Source organism: Eleutherodactylus coqui, chromosome 4 (assembly GCF_035609145.1).
Source record: "Eleutherodactylus coqui strain aEleCoq1 chromosome 4, aEleCoq1.hap1, whole genome shotgun sequence".
In the NCBI taxonomy this organism is placed as follows: domain Eukaryota; kingdom Metazoa; phylum Chordata; class Amphibia; order Anura; family Eleutherodactylidae; genus Eleutherodactylus; species Eleutherodactylus coqui.
In genome coordinates, this window is record NC_089840.1 from 209,050,156 (window position 1) to 209,075,301 (window position 25,146).

Genomic DNA, 25,146 nt, shown 5'->3' on the forward strand with positions numbered 1-25,146 from the left:
ATTTTTAAGATAAAATGTGATTATATTAATTTCCCTTACAGCTACTAAAATGGAGCATTGACTATATTTAGGACATACAAGCTATAAACACGTGTAAATACTACTGGCTAAACACGGATTGGATGTAACACTATAGTTAGTATCAGTAAACCCTTGTGGTTTCCTTCTTGGATTGTGGCCAGTATAATGACGGAACATATGTTTAAAAAGGAACATAGTGATGTAACTGGACAATCGTGTACTCACAGGCTCCAACCACAGACTTAAAGGGGTTGTCCCGCGCCGAAACGGGTTTTTTTTTTTTTCAACCCCCCCCCCGTTCGGCGCGAGACAACCCCGATGCAGGGAGGTAAAGAAAGCTCACCGGAGCGCTTACCTTAATCCCCGCGCTCCGGTGACTTCTCTACTCACCGCTGAAGATGGCCTCTTCCTCCGTGGACCGCAGCTCTTCTGTGCGGTCCATTGCCGATTCCAGCCTCCTGATTGGCTGGAATCGGCACGTGACGGGGCGGAGCTACACGGAGCTACACGGAGCCCCATAGAAGACTGCAGAAGACCCGGACTGCGCAAGCGCGGCTAATTTGGCCATCGGAGGGCGAAAATTAGTCGGCACCATGGAGACGAGGACGCCAGCAACGGAGCAGGTAAGTAAAAAACTTTTTATAACTTCTGCATGGCTCATAATTAATGCACAATGTACATTACAAAGTGCATTATTATGGCCATGCAGAAGTGTATAGACCCACTTGCTGCCTCGGGACAACCCCTTTAAGCTGCCCATAAACATTAGAGGAAAGTTTTCCTGAAACAATCGATATAGTCAGTTGCGGATGAATATCAAGTGCAATGTTGACAAAAACAACCATTCCTGAACTCTATGGTCACCTCTTGGCTTAAAAGTGTTTTTTTCTGTCCGATGAAAAGACACCCATTATTTATGATGGCAATAATGTAAACCCTGCAGAGAGCCGCTTCTGGATAAGGGAGGAGGGGGCTCCAATAAAGAGGACCCCACCTACTGTCTCATATGTTCTAAAAGTGTAATTTTCACTGTCTCTACTAAACAACACTTAAGGGCCCATGTCCACGGGCAATGCGAAGTCCCGCGGCAGATCTGAGCCGCAGGAGCCGACGACGATTCTCCGCCGGTCAGCCTTATCTGATAGATAGGCTGGCCGCGAAGAATCGGGGCAATTCGCTGAGAATTGCCCACCGCGAGCAGAGAATCGCAATGATTCTCCGCTCGTGGACAGGTGCCAGCGCTTTCCATAGCAATCACGCCCGTGGACAGGCACCCTAACAGTATTCCACAGAATACACTGACAACACAGTACCAATAATATACACTCTGTCAACAACAACAAAAAAATGTACCTAAAACTTGTCAATTTGTTGCAAAACTCAGCATGCAGTTACATCTTAGGCAGATTTGCAAACGATGAGAGTTGTGGTGTGATTGGATGAACAGTCTTGCCACCTGAGGCCCTAAAAGTGGTCCCCCCCACCTCGGCCTATAAAAGGCTCTCAGAGGCTCCTTGTGTGTTGTGGCCTCTTTTTCCCTTGTGTAGAGCTTGTTGACCACTAGATGCTTCTACAATGCTATCAAAGAGATGTCACCTCATTACCAGAGTCTGACAGGGGCGCAGTATTGGGATGGGAGAAGCTGGATCGTTGTGTCAATGAACTGCCCCCCACCTGGGCCGTTCTGACCAGACTGAGGAAGTGTTGGGACTAGTGGATGTGTGAGGGCACACACACAAGATGACCGGGCTTAGGACGCCCTCGACAGACCACCAGTAGATTGTCTGACAAGCAGGAGCAGCTCCAACTGTTTTGTTGTTCACCATCCAGAGACAGATGGCACAACCGTTACACCCCTGTGTCTGTCAGAACCATTTCCAGGCACATGGATGAAGGACATTTGGTCTCACAGCACCCATTACATGTACGGCCTTTAACACTCACTCACTGTCACCTCCGTTTTCAGTGGTGTTGTGAACAATGAAACTTGACTGTTATGGAGTGGAACCGGGTTGTCTTCAGTGACAAATACAAGTTTAGTTTGGTTACGGATGACGGCCATAATATATGACAGTCGGTCACTAAGAGATGGTACAACGGGGTACTAGAGCCTCCATGCCCACCCGTATCACACTTTGTATCCAAGTGAGAGGTGCTAAAACCGGGTATGAGAATCTCCTTGCCCACCCATATCACATCTTGTATCCAAGCTAGAGACGGTACAACAGGGTACTAGAGCTTCCATGCCTGCTTGTATCACATCTTGTATCCAAGATAGAGGCGGTACAACAGGGTACTATAGCCTACATGCTCACCCATATCACATCCTGTATCCAAGCTAGAGATGGTACAACAGGGTACTAGAGACTACTTGCCCACTCGTATCACATCCTGTATCCAAGCTAGAGGTAGTACAATGGGGTACTAGAGCCTCCATGCCCACCCATATCACATCTTGTATCCAAGATAGAGGCGGTACAACAGGGTACTATAGCCTACATGCTCACCCATATCACATCCTGTATCCAAGCTAGAGATGGTACAACAGGGTACTAGAGCCTCCATGCCCACTCGTATCACATCCTGTATCCAAGCTAGAGATAGTACAACAGGGTACTAGAGTCTCCATGCCCACCCATATCACATCTTGTATCCAAGTGTGAATGTTCACATTATCTTTGCATGGATTTCCTCTGGGTTCTTCCACACTTCAAAAAACATGATGATAGGTTAATTACCTTCAAAAGATCCTTTAGGCCGGTTTCACATCTGCATCGGAATCTCGGGCCGGAGGTTCCCTCACAGATCCGTCTGAAAAAACCAGAAGATAAAGCGCTGCATGCAGCGCTTTTTCTTCGGTCCACAAGTCGGGCAGGTGGGGGAAAAGCTGGTGCACCGCGTTCTAGTCAATGGAATCCCCCTGGCGCTGTTTGGTTCCGTTCAGAGATGGAACCGTTCACCAGCGGAGATTCTATTTTCCTGAAACCGGCATTAGACGGGCTGATTATTGGGCCCAAGCGTTCCTCCAAAAGTTTGTTTGTCAAACAATCAGTCCATGTAAATGGACTAATGATCAGCCAATGCTCGTCCATCAGCTTATCATTAAGTTTGAGAAAGCATAAAAATGCTCCCCATGTGTACAGGGCCTATGGGGATGAATATTTGTAGTACTAATCATTTGTCCCCAAAAGTCGATTCTTGGTCCCAGGACCTTGAAAGAAAAATAAATGAGTACTGATCGACATGTGTGTCAGTCATCGCTCATTACTTCGGTCAAAGAGCTCAGCCAGTGTAAAAGGACCATTTGTAACTGTCCCTAGTGAGTCTTAAAGGTAACCTGTCATGTCCCCACAGCACTATAAAATAAGTAACGGTGAAGTTAGGGCACGCGACAGGAAGCTAGTGGGGTGTTTTTATACTCCCCCCCCCCCCCTCCCGCTTCTGCAATCCAGTGGTGTTCCCCTCTGAAGTCGGCACAAAAATCTGACTCTTCTCAGAGTCCTGTTCGCGGTCCCCTACCAAAGTCTATGATAGAGTGCGCACACGGGACTCTGAAAAGTCAGATTTTTGTGCCGTGTGTAAACTTCAGAGGGAGATACCGCTGGAATGGACGGATGAGTATAAAAATACCTCACCCGGCTCCCTGTCACGTCCCCTAAGAACTCCATAACTTATGCTGCTGAGGGGACATGACGGGTTCCCTTTAAATAGAAATGTTAGAGAGTGTAAGATCTACAGAGGCTGGGACTGATGGTGATAACCTGTTCAGCGCTGTGGAATATATATAAGCTGTGAACAGAAATATATATATATGTTTTGTTTTTTATATATATTTTTGTTGTAGCTTTTGTTATAGTCTTTCTCATACTTTACAATTCCTCTAGTGTATGATGTATAATAAAAACACTGACGTCGTACTGGATAAAGAATTAGTTACAAAGTGGTCTCAAGAAAATTCTATCCCGTTTTATTAGCTACATTAGTGCAGAAGCCCTCGGGCTGTAACTTGCACCAAGACTGCGTGATCTGATCAGATGGCTTCCATAAGGAGTACATAAAGTAGAAGCATAGCCTTTGGGGGAAGTTATCCGTCCTTAACAAGTAGTGGAAGAGGTTATTAGCATATGCACAGCAGAGGTCCATACCATTAGCAGATCCCTATGGCAGCAATTCAAAAAAAAAGTTCCAGCCCTCTCCTATGGTAAACACAATTTGACACTTCTCTTTAAAAGCCTGTAGGAAATGCGCCCCATGGGTAAACGTGGTATAAATTGCTGCAGGATTTGGCCCTCGGAAACTGAATACACCAAACACTGCTCAGGGGAAATGGACATTTCTGCCAGATCCCCACACCCTATAGCACTTGTACAAAGTAGAATTCTTCTCAAGCGCTTTGAAGTCCAAGAAAATGCAAATGAGCTTCGACTTGAAGTTAAACCAGAGATTTATCTTTCTGACCCCGAGATCAATTCATACATGGAATCTAATGTACAAAATAGTCATTCTCCACCTTTTCACCACACATCTGCTCATGTAACAAAATAAATAGCTGGCTTATGGAAAATGAATGTTTATTTCCCTCTGGAAACGCCGGCCCCAGGCCCATTTATCAAGGTGTCTGACGACAATGCTGTATGAAATCATAGGCGGAATTGATCTGGCTTTACATATAAGATTATACTGGAGAAGGATGATCAGAAGATTATGAGAAATTAATTTTCCCTTTTAATGGGTTGTCAACAGTACACAAATGATGGCCACCAATAGTAGATCATCAGGGGTCCACCGCCCTCAGCCCCTAATGATCAGTATTTGCTGGGCCGGTTCACTCGTGCATGGAGCTGATGTGTGCAGGAAGCAGACAGCTCTGTTCCCACTGCAGTGGTCCCACTTGGTATTACAGGCGAAGTTCCCAACTGGAACTTTGCCTATAATACCAAGTCTCGAAATGTGTCGGCTAAAAACTGGGTCAGAACGTCTCCAAAAATGTAGTTCTTATAGGGTCTTCCCGGTATACAGTGGTTAGTACCTACCAAGAGAGGTCCAAGGAAGAACAACCAGTGCACCAGTCATGGGTCGCCCAAGGCTCATCATTGCACGTTCAATCCATGAAAGCTCTATGTTGCAAGTTACAAGACTTTCTGCAAGCATCTTGGCGCCAGACACCACCGGAAATCTTGCGCAGTCCATGTTTTTACAGCTCACAGCTGCTTTGCTGGCACCAAGGGAAGCCACACAATATTAAGCAAGTGATGTCAATGTTATGGCCAGTAGGTGTAGTTGCCATTCTAGTTGCTATATAGATGATGTTCACGGAGCTTTATTAGACTTTTGGGTGAACTATGTTATTAAGTAATACAAGAGATGTGCCATTTAGAAGTATGGAAGAACTGGGTGAGACACAGAGGAACTTTTCCAAAGAAACTTGGCAAGGACTAATGTTTACTGGTAATTTTTGGAGTTTGTGGAGAAATGTTGTGTACACATTACAACAGGACTCCTTTCTCTAACCAAATATAGATTTGTAGATAAAAAAAAAAAAAAAAACTAAGATAAAAAGTTGTGAAATCCTGCCTGACTCGGGAGGGTTTAGGTTGACTTTATATAGATGCTAATGTAATTCACCCAAGACTACACGATTTGTTCCAAAAGCCTGTGAAACAGAATGGAAACAAAAATACACTATCTGGTTACCGGCTCCTAGCGAGCTCGCATACTAAACTAGTCTTCAGGGAACACATAATTAGGAGATCACAAACCGGAGTCCCAAGCTGACCAAGAACTTCACTCCTATGACTGGAAGCTGGAGGGAAAGATAACACACGTTATAACATGAGCACAATTACATTAAAATATGGGCTCTGCTATAGACTAACAAGGGAACAAATAAAAAGGATGTTCGGGGACCAAGTTACTTGCATGAACAACATGAGGGACCCCCTGCCTACCCGAGCCAGTTGTGTATTATCCAACATTTCCATGTGTATATGCTGAGGTTATTAATATTAATAGGAATTAAGTCAGATATGGAAAAGCATCTCCATTATATTATACAAGGACCAGAACGGCAGGAGGTGTGGACGTGGCAAGAAACCCAAAGGGCACCGATTGTTGACATCGGACATCCCAGACATTATCAGAACAAATGGTAAAAAAGGTAACAGGCTAATAAAAGAAGAAAAGAAACACATGCAGCCCAAACACAGCTAACTCAAATGCTGCAGGAACTGCCGACGGGAACCCAAGGAGAACAGCGCTCAGAGTGCACTATCATTCTAGTGACTGGCGGGTGCGTCAACAGGACTGCCATTAATACTTCTGGTATGTAGGTATGGCATGTCAGTATTTAACGCATTCATATGTATTAGGCTGGTATTGGTATAAACTGGCATGCATGATCAGCCAACTTGAATGGGCAATTTAAACATACTCTGTCAGCTACTACAAGCTAAGCTTATGGGCTCAAAGTAGCTGACCTGCTGAGTCCGGGGTGTAAGTTTTATACTTACTTCCCCTATTGTTCTCCCGGTGTGAGCGCTCAAAGCTGCTGCTGAATGCATTGAGCAGTGAGTGAAGGAGAGAATAAAACTTACATCCCCGTACACAGCGGGTCAGCTACTATAAACCCATAAACGTAGCTTATAAGGCTGAAAGCAGCTGACAGGCTCTTAAATAGATTGGTGGAAAGTGAAAACTTTCAGCCTGCAGTTGTTAAATGTCTAGAGCCAACTAGAAGCAGTTCTGCTGACATACCGTAGGACCAGTGGCTGCATGCTAAACCCCCTCCTCATTGCCCATACATCCTAGTAAGAGGAGATCCTAGGAAGAGAACGGTGGGCAAGGAAGAGAACGGTGGGCGAGGAAGAGAACGGTGGGCGAGGAAGAGAACGGTGGGCGAGGAAGAGAACGGTGGGCGAGGAAGAGAACGGTGGGCGAGGAAGAGAACGGTGGGCGAGGAAGAGAACGGTGGGCGAGGAAGAGAACGGTGGGCGAGGAAGAGAACGGTGGGCGAGGAAGAGAACGGTGGGCGAGGAGGGGGGGGTCAGGTTGATACGTTTTTCGGACAAAATTCAGTCAAGTATAAAATGTGTTCGCTGAGTGAAATGTTGGGGAAAAAAAGCAGGGCTTTATTACTAGTACGGTCTAAAAGTTAGGCACTGCAAACTTAGGCCAGGTGAACTGGATTCCGCATGTGGGAAGCCCGCAGCGTATTCCGGCTATGAGCCCGGCCAGCAACCCTACCTATTAAAAATTGCTGTATTGCAAACAACTGCAATGGCTCGCTGGCGACCATGCACAGTACAGGGGTTTTTTTTTCTTTTTGCTTATTTGTATTTCCCGTGGCCGATGCTTAGTGATTACGCCGGTATCTGCAGCCCCTACGCAATGTAAATTACTTATGGGCTGCGAGTCGGACAGCCTCCACTGACATCAATGGAGGCCGTCCGAGCAGATTCCACGGCAAAATAGAGCATGCGGCAATTTTTTCTTCTGCTCGCGGAATACGCAATTCGTATCCACGAGTGTAAATGAAAAAGCGACAATGCATGTCTTTCAATGCTCGCGGAAATTCCACAGCAAATCCAACCCGCGTGAACACAGCCTTATCACTCAATGTCTAGAAGTTTAGACCAACTATAAATTGGCTTTGTTCATACCAAAAATTGTGCCAAAATTTTAGTGCAATTTGGCACAATCTTCGGTGAAATGTAGGCCACGCCCATTTTCATACAAGGCGGAAAGAACATGCAAGACGATATTCTGCTGTATTTTGAATAATAAATAAGCCCCATTGTCTACTAATGAATTGTGATGTGATTTATTTTTTGGAAACAGCAAAACAGAGTCCTGATCTTAATCCCTTCAAGATGTTGAGGCATGACCTGAAGAGGGCTGTGCACACAAGGCATCGCAGAAATACTGCTGAAATTCAAGGGTTTACTTCAATTTTCTCCCTGCCCTGTAGATATTAACCCAATGTGCTCAATAAATGATACAACAGTTTATCTGTTATTAGTTTACTTAGATTGTATTAGTCTATAATTGTGACTTAGTAACAATCAGACCACATTTTACTAGCAGGTAATGCAAAAATCCAGGTAATTCCAAAGGGTTTGCTTACTTTTTCTTGTAACTGTAGTATAGTGAAATTCCTTGTGTATTTGAAGTCCTGCCCATCCGCGGCAACCAATGGTGCCTACGTTATCCACAAGATCATGCAGCGTTCGGCTGTCACAGATGGGCAGGGTTTTGGAAGCACGAAGTTACCGCAGCGTGAAAATCCACCCCAATGGAACAATTATCGTTCAAAACAAGCAAAAGTGAACGATAATCTTCATGTCTAAACGTGAGCCAATGACTGGATGATGTACGAGAATCCCCGTTGTTCAGTTTGTGCAGGCATAAAAATCATCATTTGGTGTTTAAACCAAGCGATAAGCGAACGGGCCATCATTCAGACGCTCGATTCGCAAAACAAGGGGCTGACTGATTCTTGTTTGAACGAGTCAGCGATGCATCCGCCTGTCTCGAGAGCAAAGGCTAACTACAGAAGGGCGGGCGCCATGTCGGTTCGAGGAATTGGGCCTGATATTTCACTCATCAACATGTATTTTACCTGCGGATGCGCAGAGGTTTTCAGGTTCCTCACATCGCTTCTGTGGAATTCCAATCTTCTCACATGAGTTTCACGCTCGATAGAGGATCGGAAGAGTTTTAAATTGGCTTCAATGGGAAACATTGCATCACAATGCATTTAAGGTCCCACTTAAATCAATGGGTGATGCGTTGCAAGGAACTTAGGTGGAAAAAAAACATAGGACACGCCACAATTTGTTTCCTCGCAGCATTACTGTGAAGGAAAACATCGCTTATGTGTATGATGCCATTGAAAAGAATGGAGTTTATATTTGTGCAAGTTACAACGCACAAAAGCCGCAACAGATTGGTGCTCGTGTGAAACCGACCTAAGGCTAACTTCATATGGGCGAGAGCGATATCGGGCCGTGAATCATGGCCCGATATCACGCTCCCCAACATGCAATTTCCCCAGAGGATGTGAGGCGTTTTGTGTCAAAATAGTCTTCCATCACTTCGGGGAAGTAGCAATCATTTTTAATGGGAAACCTCGCATCACATCGCACTTGAATGCACCTAGCAGGTGGTGCGATGCTGCCACCGGCGCCATTGAAAACAATGGGCATTGCGATGCAAGGGCACGCCCAAAGATAGGATAGGCCACAATTTGTTTCCCGCATAAAACATCGCAACGCACAAACCTCGCACAATTTTCTCACCCGTGTGAAGGCAGGGTCCCGAGAGAAATCTCGCGGTTTGGCCACAGCGAAAAACCGCAAGATTTCCAAACTTAGCCGCGGGTTTTGGAGCAGCTTGGCCGCATGCCTTTCTGTTGGGGCCAGCGCTCCCATAGAGAACAGCGCAGCCGCAATGGAAAGAAAAAAAAAATTGACATGATGCGGCCAGGAAATTCGCACCGCAGCCTGGCTTTGCCGCGATGGATTGGCCGACCCGTGTGGACAAGATTTTTGACAAATCTCGTTCACATGGCAGGCTAATCCCGGGATTAGTGGCCGTAGGCGGATGTGCCGCAGTGAAATTCCGAACGGAATTTCTGCGGCAAATCCACCCTGCGTGAAACCAGCCTAAGGATGTTTTTACACAAAACAATGACCGAGTTCGCTCGTGCAACCTGCTTATAAATAAAGGCAGATATAGCGTTCGCTGGCAAGTGGAAAGAACAGATAGCGCGTACATCCTCATCATAATCAGAGCCCGCCTCCCAGAATGGGCTGTAAGACTTTCATTGTTACTGCGTGTCTTAAGACATTTTCACATGGACCTTATATGTAACGTTCCTTACTTAAACCTGTAGCGGAAGCATCAAAAGTGACAAACTTCACAGATGAAGCCCTGCAAAGGGAATGCAGTGAAGACACAAAGTTTGGATGTAAGTGGGAAGCCCAGCTCCTACATCTGTGATATGTGCATTGCATAAGCCATGTATAGAGGCCCCCGGTGAAAGAGCGAACCACATGGTAGAAGGCAAACAGATCCCGCTTAATAAGCAGGAGGCCTGTGACATCCTGGAATGATCTCGGGGCGGGCAGGTCTTCAGTGGAATGCTTCTGGAAATAAAATGTTAACATCACGATAATTATATTTACACTTCCAGCCGTCCCTCGGAGATGAATGTTGGTACAAGGTCAATCTCTTCTTAAAAGAAGGTCACCACTTTGGTTAGCATATTTTTACAATTATACATTGACGGTCTGAGACTTCTTTATCCAGTACAATTTTCAGACCTAAATTATAAGGACTGCATTCCTCAAAACTCCCAGGGCGACTGAATGAGGGGAGCTGCCCAAAATGTTCACCGGCCATGCCTCCAGTGCACAGGGACAAGTCATTGCTGTATCGCAGTTTCATTTGTATCCTCCTAGAAGTATTCCAATACAGACGCCAGTCCGCACGCGCCGATGCAAGAAGTGGTGCACCGGCACAAGTGGTTAAAGTCGTAATCCGGAGACTAGAAGTTTGTTAAAGTTTTCACCAATCCAAAACAGATGCCATCAGTGGGTGTCCAACCGTTGGGACCCCTTTTGATCTCGAAAATGGGTGAACTGTGACCCCCTATTTCTCAATGCAGGGTTGCTTCTTCCCATCACTGTATCATCGCAGTGAATGGACTGCTGGATCCGCATGTGCAGCTCCGTTCATTTCAATGAGGCCAACAGAGATAGAGTACTTGGCCATTTACGTCAACCCCATTGAAATAAATGGAGCTGCAGCAGCATATACGCGGCCAGCAGTCCATTCACTGCCAAGGGCAAAAACAACCCTACATTGAGAAATAGGGACACGGGTCCCCCATTCTCGGGATCAGAAAAAAGACACATTACCCGACTCCCTGTTACTTCCCCAACAGCAACATATCTTAGTTTATGACGCTGTAGGGGGGTGACAGGTTCCCTTTAAGACATGTTACATTGATCTGTGCATACAACCTATGTCAGCTCCTTAAATGGTTTTCCATCATAAATAATTCAAAATACAGTTAACGCTTCTGGCATAACATTTCTACGGCTCTGTAGCTATCGCTTCACGTTAAATGGGTGGTCCAGCTCTGAACTATTGGTCAGTGGAGGTTCGCCGGAAGCAGACAGCTCCTCCAGTGGCCTGGGTTGGTATTGCAGGAACAGCTCCCACTGTTTACTAGCTACAAAACCCAAGTTAGCAGCATTGCTTCCCTCAGTTTGCAATATATTTGTTTACAAGGGTCTATTGTAAGAATCGACGATAGGAGACAAATACCTTTTTTATAAGTACATATCCTACAATGAGACAGCTGGACTTTTCTATCCTGAACGTACAGGAACAACCAGCAGATTATGTTACTAATTCAATATAAAATGTTCCCGTATGAATAGCGAGGAGTCCACACCCATCAACAGCACGTTCTAATCACAGGCACACAATTAATGAGCCCGGCCATTCAATATTGGATTTATTACCACTGGTTCCTGTTGAGAATTTCAATTGGAAACAGTTGTGGAGACATTTGCAGAATTCTGTGCCTAAAAAGGGTTGCATTACAAAAGCACTAGCGGCCGCCGGCGGCATCTTCCCAATAATTGCCGGGCTGAACCTGCAAGTGCAGTCCGGCAATTAGCTCTAAATCATGACAGCGCTGTGCAATACTGGCCCTAAGGGTGATGGAGGGGGGTACGCACGGTTCACCACCAATTACCGGACTGCACCCGGACTTGCCAATTTAAACAATAGCAAATCCAGGTGTAGCGCAGCAATTAGCGGTGACAGAAATGCAATTACCACGGATCGTTCACAGCATGTCCGAGCACCCTTACAAGAAAATAACCACCATCTCTCAAGAAAACATACCTAAAACACTGCTAAAAAGTGTGGTTTTTCAGCAACTTTCAAAACTACACAGTATCTCTAAAGCTGCATTCACACGAACATATATCGGCTTGGTTTTCACGCCGAGCCGATATACGTCGTGCTCGTGTGCAGGGGGGGGGGGGGTATGGAAGAGCCAGGAGCAGGAACTGAGCTCCTGCCCCCTCTCTGCCTCCTCTCCGCCCCTCTGCACTATTTGCAATGGGGAGAGGCGGGCCGGGTGGGGCTTAGTGGCGAGAATTAGCCCCGCCCTATTCCGCCTCTCCCCATTGCAAATAGTGCAGAGGGGCGGAGAGGAGGCAGAGAGGGGGCGGGAGCTCAGTTCCTGCTCTTGGCTCTTCCATCCTCCCCCCTGCACAGGAGCACGACGTATATCGGCTAGGCGTGAAAACCGAGCCGATATACGTTCGTGTGAATGCAGCGTAAATCCCATCCCTGCTTAAAGGTGCATTTGGACGAAACGATTATTGCTCCAAAAATCGTTCAAACAAACGAAAGTGGAAGAAAAGAGGGTTGGGGGAGACTTGTTATTTGTTTAGCTTATTCCACAGCGCTTTCAGATAATTTATTTATTACCCCCCAACAAGCTGGGTACTCATTTTACCAATCTCAGAAGGATGGAAGGCCGAGTCAACCTTGAGCCAGCTACCTGAACCAAGCAGGGATTGTGTCAGGACGCGGGGTCCGGGAAACTGGAGGTCCCTGAAAATACCCGCAACCCCTGTCCCTTCCTACTTGCCCCCCTGGGCTAAGCCCAGGGCGACAACTGGGCGACGGTCCCTACACTCACTAAGGAAGGGGGACACGGGGACTAACGAACAGACAGGGACTGGAACAAACAACAGCAAGGAGAGTCAGGCAATCCGGGTCAGCAACAAGAGGGTACGCGGTACAAGAGGGTCAGGCAAAGGCAACGTCAGGTCCAAAGGCAGAAGGTCAGTAACAGGAGTCAGGAGACAGAAGTATGCAGTAGGCTGGTGTAGCAGGAAATCCAAAACTAACACTGGCAATGCTAGAGAGAAACAGGCACGTTTAAATGCTGTCAGAACTCCCGCCCCAGCAGCTGATTGGGGCGGGGAGTCTGCCAGCAGCCAGACCTAGGCAAAAGGCAGCGAGTGCAGATCCCAGACATGCAGCAGCAAGTGCAGATGCTGCTAATCCTAACAGTACCCCCCCTTCTACGGGGGGACACTGGACCCCCAAGACCCAGAGCTGGCTTAAGAGGGAGGGCCCTGTGGAATAATCGGACCGGACGTGGGGCATGAACATCTCTGGCAGGAACCCAAGTCCGTCCATCAGGGCCAAACCCTCTCCAGTGGACCAGATACTGCATAGAGCGCCGAACCCGCCTGGGGTCAACAGTACTTTCCACCTCAAATTCAAATTCTCCTTGCACCAGCGTAGGAGAGGGCGGGTCACGGGTGGGCAAAACTGAAGTCACATATCTTTTTAGCAAGCTTTTATGAAAAACATTATGAATCTTCCAAGAGCCCGGAAGAGACAATCTATAAACCAGTGGGTTAATAACCTGCAAAATAGAAAAAGGACCAATAAACCGCGGTGCAAGTTTTAAAGACGGAACCTTCCGTCTCAAATTCTTAGAAGACAATAAAACTTGCTCCCCAACCAAAAAAGGTGCAGTGATAGTGCGTTTCTTATTAGACTGCCTAAGTACCTTCTCATGGGAACCCTGAAGGTTCTTATGAACCTGGGCCCAAACTGTGCACAGTTCATCAATAGCAGTATTAGCGGGTGGAGTGTTCGAAACAGGAGGCGTAGAGAGTGCAAATCGAGGATGGAAACCATAATTACAGCGAAACGGCGAAACTTGGGAAGACGAATTGTCATGAATATTGAATGCAAATTCAGTGGATTCTGCAGGTTCCGGGGTACAAAAACTCCTAGACAAGGCATCTGCTTTAACATTCTTTGAACCAGTTCTGTAAGTCACTGCAAAATTGAACCGTGAAAAGAACCCAGCCCAGCGGGCTTGTCGAGCATTCAACCTCTTGGCGGAGTCTAGATACATGAGGCTTTTGTGGTCTGTAAGTACAGTGATTTGATGGAGGGTACCTTGCAGGACGTGCCTCCATTCCTCAAAAGCCCATTTAATAGCTAGTAACTCCCGGTTACCTACGTCATAATTACGCTCAGTAGAGGAGAACTTTCTGGAAAAGTAGGCACAACAGTTTGGCGACAGCGTAGGCAGCACGGTCGGGTTCGTCATACAGCTGGCCCAAAGCAGCAAAAAAGGCGTCTAGTGACAGTCGGGTGGGGGAGTCAGCTGGTAGGGAGAAGGCCCAATTTTGGGGTTCTCCCCTCAGGCGAGTTATCACGAAACCCACCTTCTGGTACTCTGTGCCAGAGGTGTGGGGTCGGAGGTCAAAATAAAGCTTGCAGCCTTCTCTGAACACAAAAAACTGACTTCTCTCACCGGAAAAGAAGTCAGGAGGTGTTGCTCGGGGTTCAGAAACCATACCAGGAGTGGCAGGGAGCTGCATCATATTAGAAGCCCCTCGCTGCTCCTGAAGCTGCAGGCGAGCAGTCAGGTCCTGGAACAGGTCCGTCAGAGTCTGTACCTGGTTGGCTAAAGCTGCCACAGCCTCCATAGTGGGTTTCAAGGTTGCTGGTCGGATGTAGGGAACCGACTTCCGTTCGGCCAGTGTTACTGTCAGGACGCGGGGTCCGGGAAACTGGAGGTCCCTGAAAATACCCGCAACCCCTGTCCCTTCCTACTTGCCCCCCTGGGCTAAGCCCAGGGCGACAACTGGGCGACGGTCCCTACACTCACTAAGGAAGGGGGACACGGGGACTAACGAACAGACAGGGACTGGAACAAACAACAGCAAGGAGAGTCAGGCAATCCGGGTCAGCAACAAGAGGGTACGCGGTACAAGAGGGTCAGGCAAAGGCAACGTCAGGTCCAAAGGCAGAAGGTCAGTAACAGGAGTCAGGAGACAGAAGTATGCAGTAGGCTGGTGTAGCAGGAAATCCAAAACTAACACTGGCAATGCTAGAGAGAAACAGGCACGTTTAAATGCTGTCAGAACTCCCGCCCCAGCAGCTGATTGGGGCGGGGAGTCTGCCAGCAGCCAGACCTAGGCAAAAGGCAGCGAGTGCAGATCCCAGACATGCAGCAGCAAGTGCAGATGCTGCTAATCCTAACAGATTGATCTTGCAACCTATCATCTTAAAAGGGTTTTATCATTAGTATAAAAAGTTTTCTAGCAGCTGAGCCCATAATAAAATAAAAAAAAAAAAAAGATAATACCACCCCTTCTTGGATCCCTGAAGCTGAGCGTCTCACACTGCCCCAGAGCTAGAGTCTGGGTAGATAGCCCGACGGAAGAACATAACTGCTGCAGCTAATCAGAAGCTGCAGCGTCACCTTCAGTGGTCTTATCCTGGGTGCCATGATGCCAGAAGTTTGTGGGATGTGACTCTGCGGCCTCTGATTTGCCTCCCCGGCCACGCACTTTCACCTGGCTGTCTACCTGGAAACTTGCTCCAGGGCAGTGTGACCCACTCAGCTCTGCTTCAGGAGTTTGAGAGAGTATTAACCCCTTAATGACCAAACCTTAGACTTTTTACATGCTTCTTTAGTGGGCTTGAATCCCCGGGGCCGTAAAAACACGCTCGCTCTGGGGATTAAAGCCACGTGGGCTGTGGACGTGACAGCTCCATGCTCTTGGTTACTGGAGATAGCCAACAACCTGGAGCTGTCATGGGGGTCCGTGAGAAAACCACCACCTGGTCACGCGATCGCCAGTATCCACCAGATACCGGCAATCGCATAATAGGGTAAAAAAAAGTAAATAAAAGTTAAAGATTCAACTCCCCTCATAGATCAAATACATGCGGGGAGCTGATGATACTCACCTCCGTCCTCCGTGATGTTCTGGTCCCTTGCGGACCCGACGTCGCCTTCTGCGAATGTGTGCCAGACATCATATATTGGGCGCATGCCCAAAAGGGCTCGCATGACGGGAAATTTAAAATCCCTCTGCTCCCAGCTAGCATGTGTAGCCGAGAGCAGAGAGATATCACTGGGGACCGCTGTATGCGGTTGCCGGTCACATGATCACCATTATCCAATAAAGATTACATTTTAATAAATATACACAAATTCTATTGTTCTATTTTTACAACCTAAATGAAGCACAATATGTGGCAAAAAAACACTGTCAGAATCACTTGGATATGCAAAACCTTTACAGAGTTATTGTACGTTAAAGTCACACATGTCAGATTTCCAGAATTTGGCCTGGTTATTAAGGTGTGAACAGGCTTGGTGCAGATTTCTGTGCTAAAATACAATTTAAACAGAACACAAATTAAATCCTTGCTCAGTCTAACCCCCGTGCAATGAATGATCATAAAGAAAAGCCAACTGATAACACATAGGCGCGATGCGTCATGTCAGTCATGTTGACCCTCTATAAGTGGTCTTGGGCCACTTCTGGCAGTACATAAACAAAGACAGTTTAGTATTAAGCAGAGGAGAATCACACTGAAACGGAATACATCTCATTACAAGGTACTTGTGATGCCAATCCTCACTAGGATATTACCTTACAAGCAGATAAAGCTTGTTCCCGGGTCTCATTACCCAACCTGTGCTGCATCAGCAGAGCAGTAAAGATGGAACTTCATAGCCAATGGGATACCACAGAGGTCTAAGGGGGGTGCGCAAATGCAATACAGCGCAAAAGGGGGAAAATACGCATCGGACCTCATTAGACTAAATACCCTTTTAAATCAGGGAGGGGGAGGGGTGGGGGTGGCCCATGCTCATGTAAAAATGACCCGAGAACCCAAAAAGTGCAGTCAAACACGCTGATACGCACGCAGAAACGCCTCGTTCACATTGCAAATGCGTTGAGCTTAAGCACGCGCAAAAACACATACGCAAGTCTAAAGGAGCCTTTATAGACCGCAGTATTAGGCCTTATTCACACAGATGAATGCAGTTTTGGTCCGTGAATAAGCAGTGTTTTTACGGACTGAAACACTGTGCATTCACTGTATATTCGACCCTTCTTGCGTTTTTGTTTTTTGCATGCGTATTAATAGCATTTTTCAAGCGTGCAAATGGTCCAGAATACGTAGCAAAATAGGACATGTTGCCTGTTATTTTTCATGCATGCATTTCCAATGCAAATCCATATAGATTCCACACTGCGTATTACACGCATGTGAATGAGCGCTTACATGGATGTCTGTTATATCCACGATTAAAGGCCCATTCACACTGACAACCTTTATGGGGTTTTCACACGGGATGGAATATTGCGCAGCACGCTGCAGAATATTCTGTAGTGCAGTAAAGGTCGGCACTTTACAGCACCCTCTTACATTCAGATCTTACAAGGTTTGATACAAAGGAAGGATATCACATCCACATAGGTGAAGGTCGGGGAATTTCTCCAGCCCTGCCTCCAATCCAGCGAGAGGGGGTTTTAAACTGCAAGATGTCTCACCAATTAATAACCTCACTTCTAGAACAGGCATTGATTCTTAGGCTGCGAGAAACACATTTTTCATACAGAATCTACTTCCAGTTGGCAATATATTGCGGTTACATTGAATAGATCCAGTGTTGCATCACGTAAAGGCTGGAAGGCGGGTAGAGACGCAGGTTACTGCGCTGATCTACAGACAATGTAAAAACTGAAGGCTACAACTTCTGGGAACTGATCTGAGATTAACATGTTCCAGCATGGCGGTGGAGTCGTAGTCCCATTTTGCTGGGGTCGGAGTCGGTCGAAATGTACTGAATCAAGCTTATAGAATAAAGAAATAATGTAATTCCACTGAAAGGAAACAAATATACCGCACAGCATACATCTTTTCCAGGAGGACTCTGGATAGAACAGTGCAGTCCAATGCACGATTCCATCCAGCAACCCAATTGAGGACAAACGACACTCTTTTCGGATGATTGGGGGCCTATGGATACACTTGACTTATATGCTGCGAACTTACACCAAACATACATTGCAAACACAGTGTGAATACAACTTTAAGGTGATCACAGACATTAGTCTTCGGCCGGCTGCACACGGGCAGATCGGATACCACATGCAGGAGGCACGCAGCAGAATCCGACTGCGAGCCCGGCCGATGACCCTGCGTACCTGTGGTTTCTGTATTGCGTATGACCGCAGCGGCTCGCCATCGGTCATGTGCAGTAGATTTTTTTTCAAACACACACTTGCTTAGCGATGACGCGGGTACCCGTGGCCCATACGCAATGTTAATTGCGAATGAGCTGTAGGTTCAGAACGCCTCCATTGATGTCCGCAGCAAAATAGAGCATGCTGCAATTTTTCCTCTGCTCATGGAATACGCAATTCGTATCCGCAAGCGTGAGCGAAAAAGTGAATTTACATGCTTTGCAATGGCTGTGTTTTGCTGTGGATCCTCCGTGTGGATTCCGCAATTAGAATCTGCCCATTTGAAGCCGGCCTAACACTGATCAAAATGGACAATTTCAACCGAAATGATCATTTGTCAAATTAAATTTAACAACAAATGATCATTTTGGACCGTCAATGACAAACCATCATCATCTGGCAGGGATCAAGATCTTTCTTCCCTTGGTCCAGTGTCTTCGAACATGTATGTCCAGTTTGTATGCTAGAAACAATATGGACTGAAAAGTGTATGGCTGCATTGATGTAAAAGCCCCCCATCCACAAGAGGGAAAAGTTATCTGAACCGGCCAATTTAGGCAGAACCGACTAAATACAGTATATATATGGGGACCTCCTGACTAGCCCCCAGCAAATGTCGTTGGGGTAAAGAAGGATCAGAATTTCAACCTTCAACCGTTTTGTTCTTCCTAGATAGAAGCCGCCTCCAAAGGCCTCTGGCTGTGGCTTTTTCCACTCACTATGGAAAACACAGGAAAAGTCAGCCATTGCATGGGACAAGCCTGCAATACTCAGAACAGCCACTATAAAACCATATGGTTTTCACAGATCGAAATCTGTGTTGGATCTGGATTGGAATGACGTCCCACCATGAGCTCCAGCCCATGTGACCCACATGCCAGCGCATGCTCATTGTCAATTCAGCGCTGGTCGCCAACATGAGCACTTCTGTGAGTGTGTGGATGGATTGGCCTGCTGGGTGGCTATTATCTCAGCCAGCCAATCAGTGGCTGTCCGTACACATTTATTCTCGCTCCTCATGGAGGACGCCGGTTATACTTCTAGTCTGTAGATGTTTCTGGTGATGTTGGGGACTCCTGTCTAACTCCATTGTCATACAAGTCTGTTTGGTGTAAAGCATATTCTGGGGTGTTGTGACATCTATCTCCTGACTACTGTATTTCATATGGTTCATTGTATGCTTGTTTCCATCTACATCATATCTCATTGTTTTCTGCAGCAACCATCATGTTTTCTGACTGAGGAGAGTCAGGGTTGCCCCAGGTTCCACAAGTAGGGTCACCCTCATCAAGTCGAGTGCTCCACATCTTGGTAGGGTCTCATTGCATTAGTAAATTAGGGTCAGACTTCCCATTCCCCAACTTTTTGGTTTTGTTACTCCTATTTTTGTTCTTAGTGTTAATATATCGTGCCTATATGTGTTCTATTAAGAATATAATTCTGTCCCGTTCCAACGAGATATTTTGCGCCTAACTCAGACATAACAAAGGCATTCTGATGTTAAAACTGAAGAGGCCACAGTGTTGGCACAATCACTGCAGCTCCTTCAATCACCTGATCGCCGGGGGTCCCGATCAGATATTAATGGCCCATCCTACGGCATTTAAAGCCCGGATAAGCCTTTTAAACCCATTACTGGCAGCTGACTGACAATATCAATTGGAAGTCAACTGGTGCTTGTTTGGCTCCATTTACGCAGAGCAATCAGTGGTAGTCTATGTGACCGAACGATCATTAGTGTGATTGTAGGAGCACATTCAGTTTCATTATTGTTGGCAGCACATTCCTGTTTATACCTGCACTTAAGATTTGATCACTGACAAGCGAGCGTTTCCTCATTTGCTGGGCGATCACAGGGCATGCTTCCACTGGGAACGAGCGTTTGTACAAACAAACATTAAAAGTGTTATTTCAATCTCAGCAGCTTATCCCCCACCCACAGGATCATGTTATTTCCCATGCACAGAATGGGGGATAACTTGCTGATTATTGGGGGGGTTGAGCTCTGGGATCCCTATCATTTCCGTAGATTTCAGCCCAGGCACGTCTTGAAGTATGAGCAGCAGAAGCCAAGATTGTGCACATCTCCAGCGCTCCCATTTCAATATCCCAAGTAGTGAGATCATTTCAGCACCCGTAGGTTGGCAACAACTCTGTGTAAATGGGTTACAACATAATAAAATCGGCAGTCTGGCAGCAGCCACCCGTGGCTCCACGTCCGGCGCTTGTCACACTCAGATTTGTCCATCAGTACGGCACATACTGCATGAATACATTCTGAGCTCTGAACAAACGAAGGAGCAGCTTGTGTACTACATTAATCATTCCTTCCACTGAATATGTACAATGCAGCTCAGGGCCGTATGAAACCTGCCTGCTAATGCCAGGCGATACAAAGTAGCAGATCCAGTGTACACAACAAGCAACAATTGACAGCTTAGCGAGTGGAGCCGCTGCAGGACTGGGGCTTTAATGCTACTTAGTAGGCGCCTTACTGTTGTATCAGAGAACTTACTCAGCTCCATGCAGACAGCGATGTTGTCTTATAGGACCCTCCAACGGTTCACTTTAAGGTGCTTATAGACGGAACGGTTATTGTTTAAGCGAATGATATCTTCAGCCTTAACGTGAGCCATCAATCGAACGATAATAGTTCACTTTTTGCTCGTTTTTTGTTTTATACAAGCATGAAAACCATCGTTAGCTCGTTCGCTTATCCTTCGGTTTAAACAGCGCTCGTTCAGTCACTAATACTGCGAATGTGAAGGACTGAACAATTCTCTTCGAACGAGCCAATGATGTATCCGCCTGTATAAACGGGCTGCATGAGAGCCAAGGAGCTAGCGGGGATGTCACTTACCCATTCATATAATAAATCAGCTTGTCTAAAAGGAATGATATATATATATATATATATATATATATATATATATACACATACATACATACATACATACATACATACATATATACACACACACACACACTATCAGGTTCCATGTCTGTGGGAGCACAGCTGCGGAGGAGACAGTTTACATTCGCTTGTCTACAGACAATATCCCATGAATGAGGCTATAGAAACAATCCCTCCCCCTTAACTTACAACTCTGACCCCCAAATAGGCCGCCTGCCGACAGCCGGGTCGGATCCGGCTGTGAGAATTCTTGCAGCAGGACCCGTCCTGCGCCCCTACAGGGACCAGCGCAGCACTCACCTGCTTCCTCGGCTCTGGCTGTTTGATGTGCCGGCTGCCGGGCAGCGGGCACATGCGCAGACTGGAGCCGGCAGCTCTGCGAGCCCCACACAGAAATAGAGCATGCCGCGATTTGTTTGCCGCGCGAGATTTCGCACGGACAAATCGCGGCCGTCTGCCTAGGATTGCATTTGCTAACGCAATCCTATGGCAGCTTCCACGAGCGGAAATTCTACGGGAAATCCCGCCATGGAATTTCCGCCCGTGTGCAGGAGGCCATAGTGTCTTACAAAGTGTGAGTGCTACCCGAGTATTATGGGCATAGTCGGACTGCAGGCGTATACGTAATTCAGGCGGCACGTGTTCATGTTTCAGTATTGTGTATTATTTTTTGTATCGTAGTTTGTTTTTTTTCTACAAACTTTGGAAAGTGATGCAAAAACAGTGCTATACTTCACAGTGCTGTGCGGCTGTGTTCACACTTTTGTCAGGGTGCTTTCACATCTGCACTGAGGATTCCACTTTCCTGCGCTGCTCGGGGAGCAGGAAAGAAGAATCCCCGCAGCTGAATGGCTCCGTTTCTGGACGGAAGTGGATAGTGCCAAATGAACCCCATTGACTATAATGAGGTCTCATCTGCTTTCCGCCTAGCTTTTGGATGGAAGAAAAAGTGCTGCATGTAACGCTCCTACTTCTGGTATTTTCGGCTGCATCTGTGGCAGAACCTCCAGCTGGACATAACCCATTTAAAGAGAGCAGTGCTATGCAAAATCGCAGGAACCCTGGCAGAGCTCATTATGATTAAAGGGGTTTTCCAGCACTCCCGATGAGTGTAGGTGATCACTAGTAAATTAGTGGGGTCTGCAACCCGGGACTCATATTGATCAGCTGTATGAAGAGGCTGTGGCACTGGAGTGAGTACTGTCTCTTCACTGCAAACCTGGCACAGCACTGTTCATTTCATAGTGGCTCTGCCTAGTATTGCAGCTTAATGCCATGCACTTGATTGGGACTGAATTGCTCTGAAGTGATGCAAGGCTGTTTTTACATGATGGGGAGCGCAATATGGGGGCGGGAATGACAGCCTGATATATATTATTGTGGAATTCACCCCCTCATCTGAAGATATGGAATTCGCACCGAAAATCCAGAGATTTCATTTACATGCTGCGGATTTAAAGCAGCCCTCCAGTCCAAAAAACCCCCCAAAGATAGCCGAACCAGCTTTCCAACTATCTAGTACACACTGTGCCTAGTACACACTGGTAGTCTAAGACGCTATATGCTGCTCTGACTGGTCAATCAAAGCAGGTGCAGTGTCTTATGCCGGTCTCACTCAGGCGCAAGCATGTTTATGTGCACATCTGCACAATGGGCGATGTATATTTGCATGTGCGTGTTTTACTGTACTTTTTTCCGTGCGCATTTGCATGCCCCAAAAAACATGCATTCAATGAAATGTGCAAATGTGCAAAAGTGTAACGAGTTCAATATGTGCTTTTCCCCCTATACACATGCACAAGAACATAGAGCATGGTGCGTATATTCTTGTGCGAACAAAATGCGCTTTCGTGAATGAGCCCATTAAAATCAATGCATTCTATTCATTACATATTGCGCGCAAATTTTTTGTGCAGAATACACTGTGCAAATAGCTTTGTTTGAATCTGGCCTTAGACTACTGATGTATACTAATACACAGGTAGTCTGGGAGGCTGGAGTGGCCATCTTTGTTTCTCCAGGCCCGGACTGCCACTTTAAATTCCGCACCGCATGTCAATTTCCGCAGTAGATTTTTCCCGCAGCGTGTGGACAAGATTTTGAAAATCTCATCCTTTTTGCTCCTTCTGTAAACTCTACAGATTTTCTGTGCGAAATATCCACAGCAAATCGGCCCCGTGCGGACATATTCTTAGGCGGTCATTAAAGGGGTTGTACCAAGATAACAAGGTATCCCCTTCACATTGAATAGGGAATAACCTGCTGATCAGTAGGGTCTGAGATCCCCCCGATCTCCGGAGATCACTTCTTTCTCCAGAGGGACATCAGCACACGAAGGGAGCGCGGGCTGAGCATACGGGGTCAGCACTCCATTCATTTCAACGGGGCTGACGGAAATACCCACAACGGGTGCCGCTCCAGTGTCTCCACAGCCCCACTGAGAGTAAATGGAGTGCTGACCATAGAACTCAAGGGGGGGGGGGATGCGAGCAGTACACAAAAAGATCTGTAAACCGGTGCAATAATTCCGCTGGAAAAAGAAGAAAGTACAGTGGATTACGCCGACACGCATGTAAAAAAGCTTCGGTCATAGTGCAAAACGTAGCGCTTACGCTCATGTGAAGCCGGCCTTAGGGCTCCGGCACACTTACGTTTTCCTTGCACGTTTATTTCACGCGATTGTCAATGGGACTTTCTAATGTTAAAAACGCATCGCAAGTTGGCGCTTTACAATTTTTGTGCCATGCGTTTTTAACATTAGAAAGTCCCATTGACATTCACGTGAAAAAAACGCAGCGATATCGCATGAAAAAACGTGCAAGAAAAACACAAGTGTGCCGGAGCCCTTAGACTGCTATCTGCTGAGCCATCATCTAACCATACACAAGTTCCAGTGCGCCAAAGATCTATTGCCGCCACTCATCTCATTCGTCAGCACGCACATTAGACCAGGTTCACATTCTTTTGCAATATTTCGGCTCTGAACCCGATCACGGTTTGGATTTCTTTCTTTTTTCCACCGGACCTCCCAAGTGCTGAATGCGAATCCCGTAAGAAACTAAAAAGACCCGTCCACCGCTCAGTCACCATTTAGCCCCATTTGCGCTATTGCGCCCCATTAGGCGGTCCACCACAACAAAAATAGCATGGTATGCGATCGCTAACGTCAAAACGATGGGAACCTGATCCGCCCCCGTTATATTCACTCTTAGTCACCATGTTGATCTGCCATAAGATGCCCCATTGTAAAGGGCAACCAGTGTGACGAGCGCCATACAGGGAACATGCCGCAAAAAATACATAACCAGCGTTCATAACGAAAAAAATGTACAAATACCAGCGACCCTCCTGATAGAGAACAGACAATAAATTGTAGTAGTGGATTTAGGTGGTCCCAGTGATTACTGTACCACCAGTACAATAAGCCACATCTTCATACTGGTAATACACAGCAATACTTGGAAGAGCACTTACTGCAGTGTCCCCATAACTCACCCAGTGCAGTGATGAGGAAGCCCCCCGGGGGTCTCAGTGCCCTCCTGACCCAGGCATCTCGCAGCACCTCCAGGTTGGCACTCTGGCCCTGGACCAGCAGCACCCAGCTCTCCAGCCAGCCCTGGAAGGACACCTCCGCCACGGCCCGCACCAGCCTCCTATTCCAGAAGCACCTCGCATTTGCAGCCTGGAAGTCCTGGAAGACCTGAGTGCCCTTCTCCTCGTCCGCCGTCCCTGTGCCATCCAGTCTGCAGAGCACCAGTGCCAGCGAGGAGGGTGCCAGCTGGACCCCCCTGTCCCGGGACATGCTGCACGGACTGCATACAACTCATCTATTACATGCCGCTGCCCGGGTTACTGCAAGCAGCGCTGAGGGGCGGGGCCGAGCCTGCCAGTCACCTGCGCCGCCACCAATGAGAAGCCGCGGTGGTCGGGGGGCGGTGCACAGTTGTGCACCTTGGTGTGTGGTGAGGTGAAGTGATGGTGGGAAGGAGTGAGGTCGCCATACGGCCCCTCGTGAGGTGACACCCTGCAGCCGGGCGATGGGCAGAGACCCTGCAGTAATACACGACGTACAAACACATTACTGTGTCATGGGAGCTG

The 25,146-nt window shown here is 47.0% G+C and overlaps 1 protein-coding gene across 1 annotated transcript in view; it reads right to left on the reverse strand.

Moving 5' to 3' along the window:
• STOX1 (storkhead box 1) overlaps positions 1-24,866 on the reverse strand; it is a 64,433-nt gene extending 39,567 nt beyond the window's left edge. Inside the window, exon 1 of the mRNA XM_066600643.1 lies at positions 24,544-24,866. Coding sequence (XP_066456740.1) covers positions 24,544-24,850 — 307 coding nt within the window. The 5' untranslated portion in view covers positions 24,851-24,866. The remainder of the gene's footprint in view (positions 1-24,543) is intronic.
• Between the last annotated feature and the right edge of the window lie 280 nt (positions 24,867-25,146).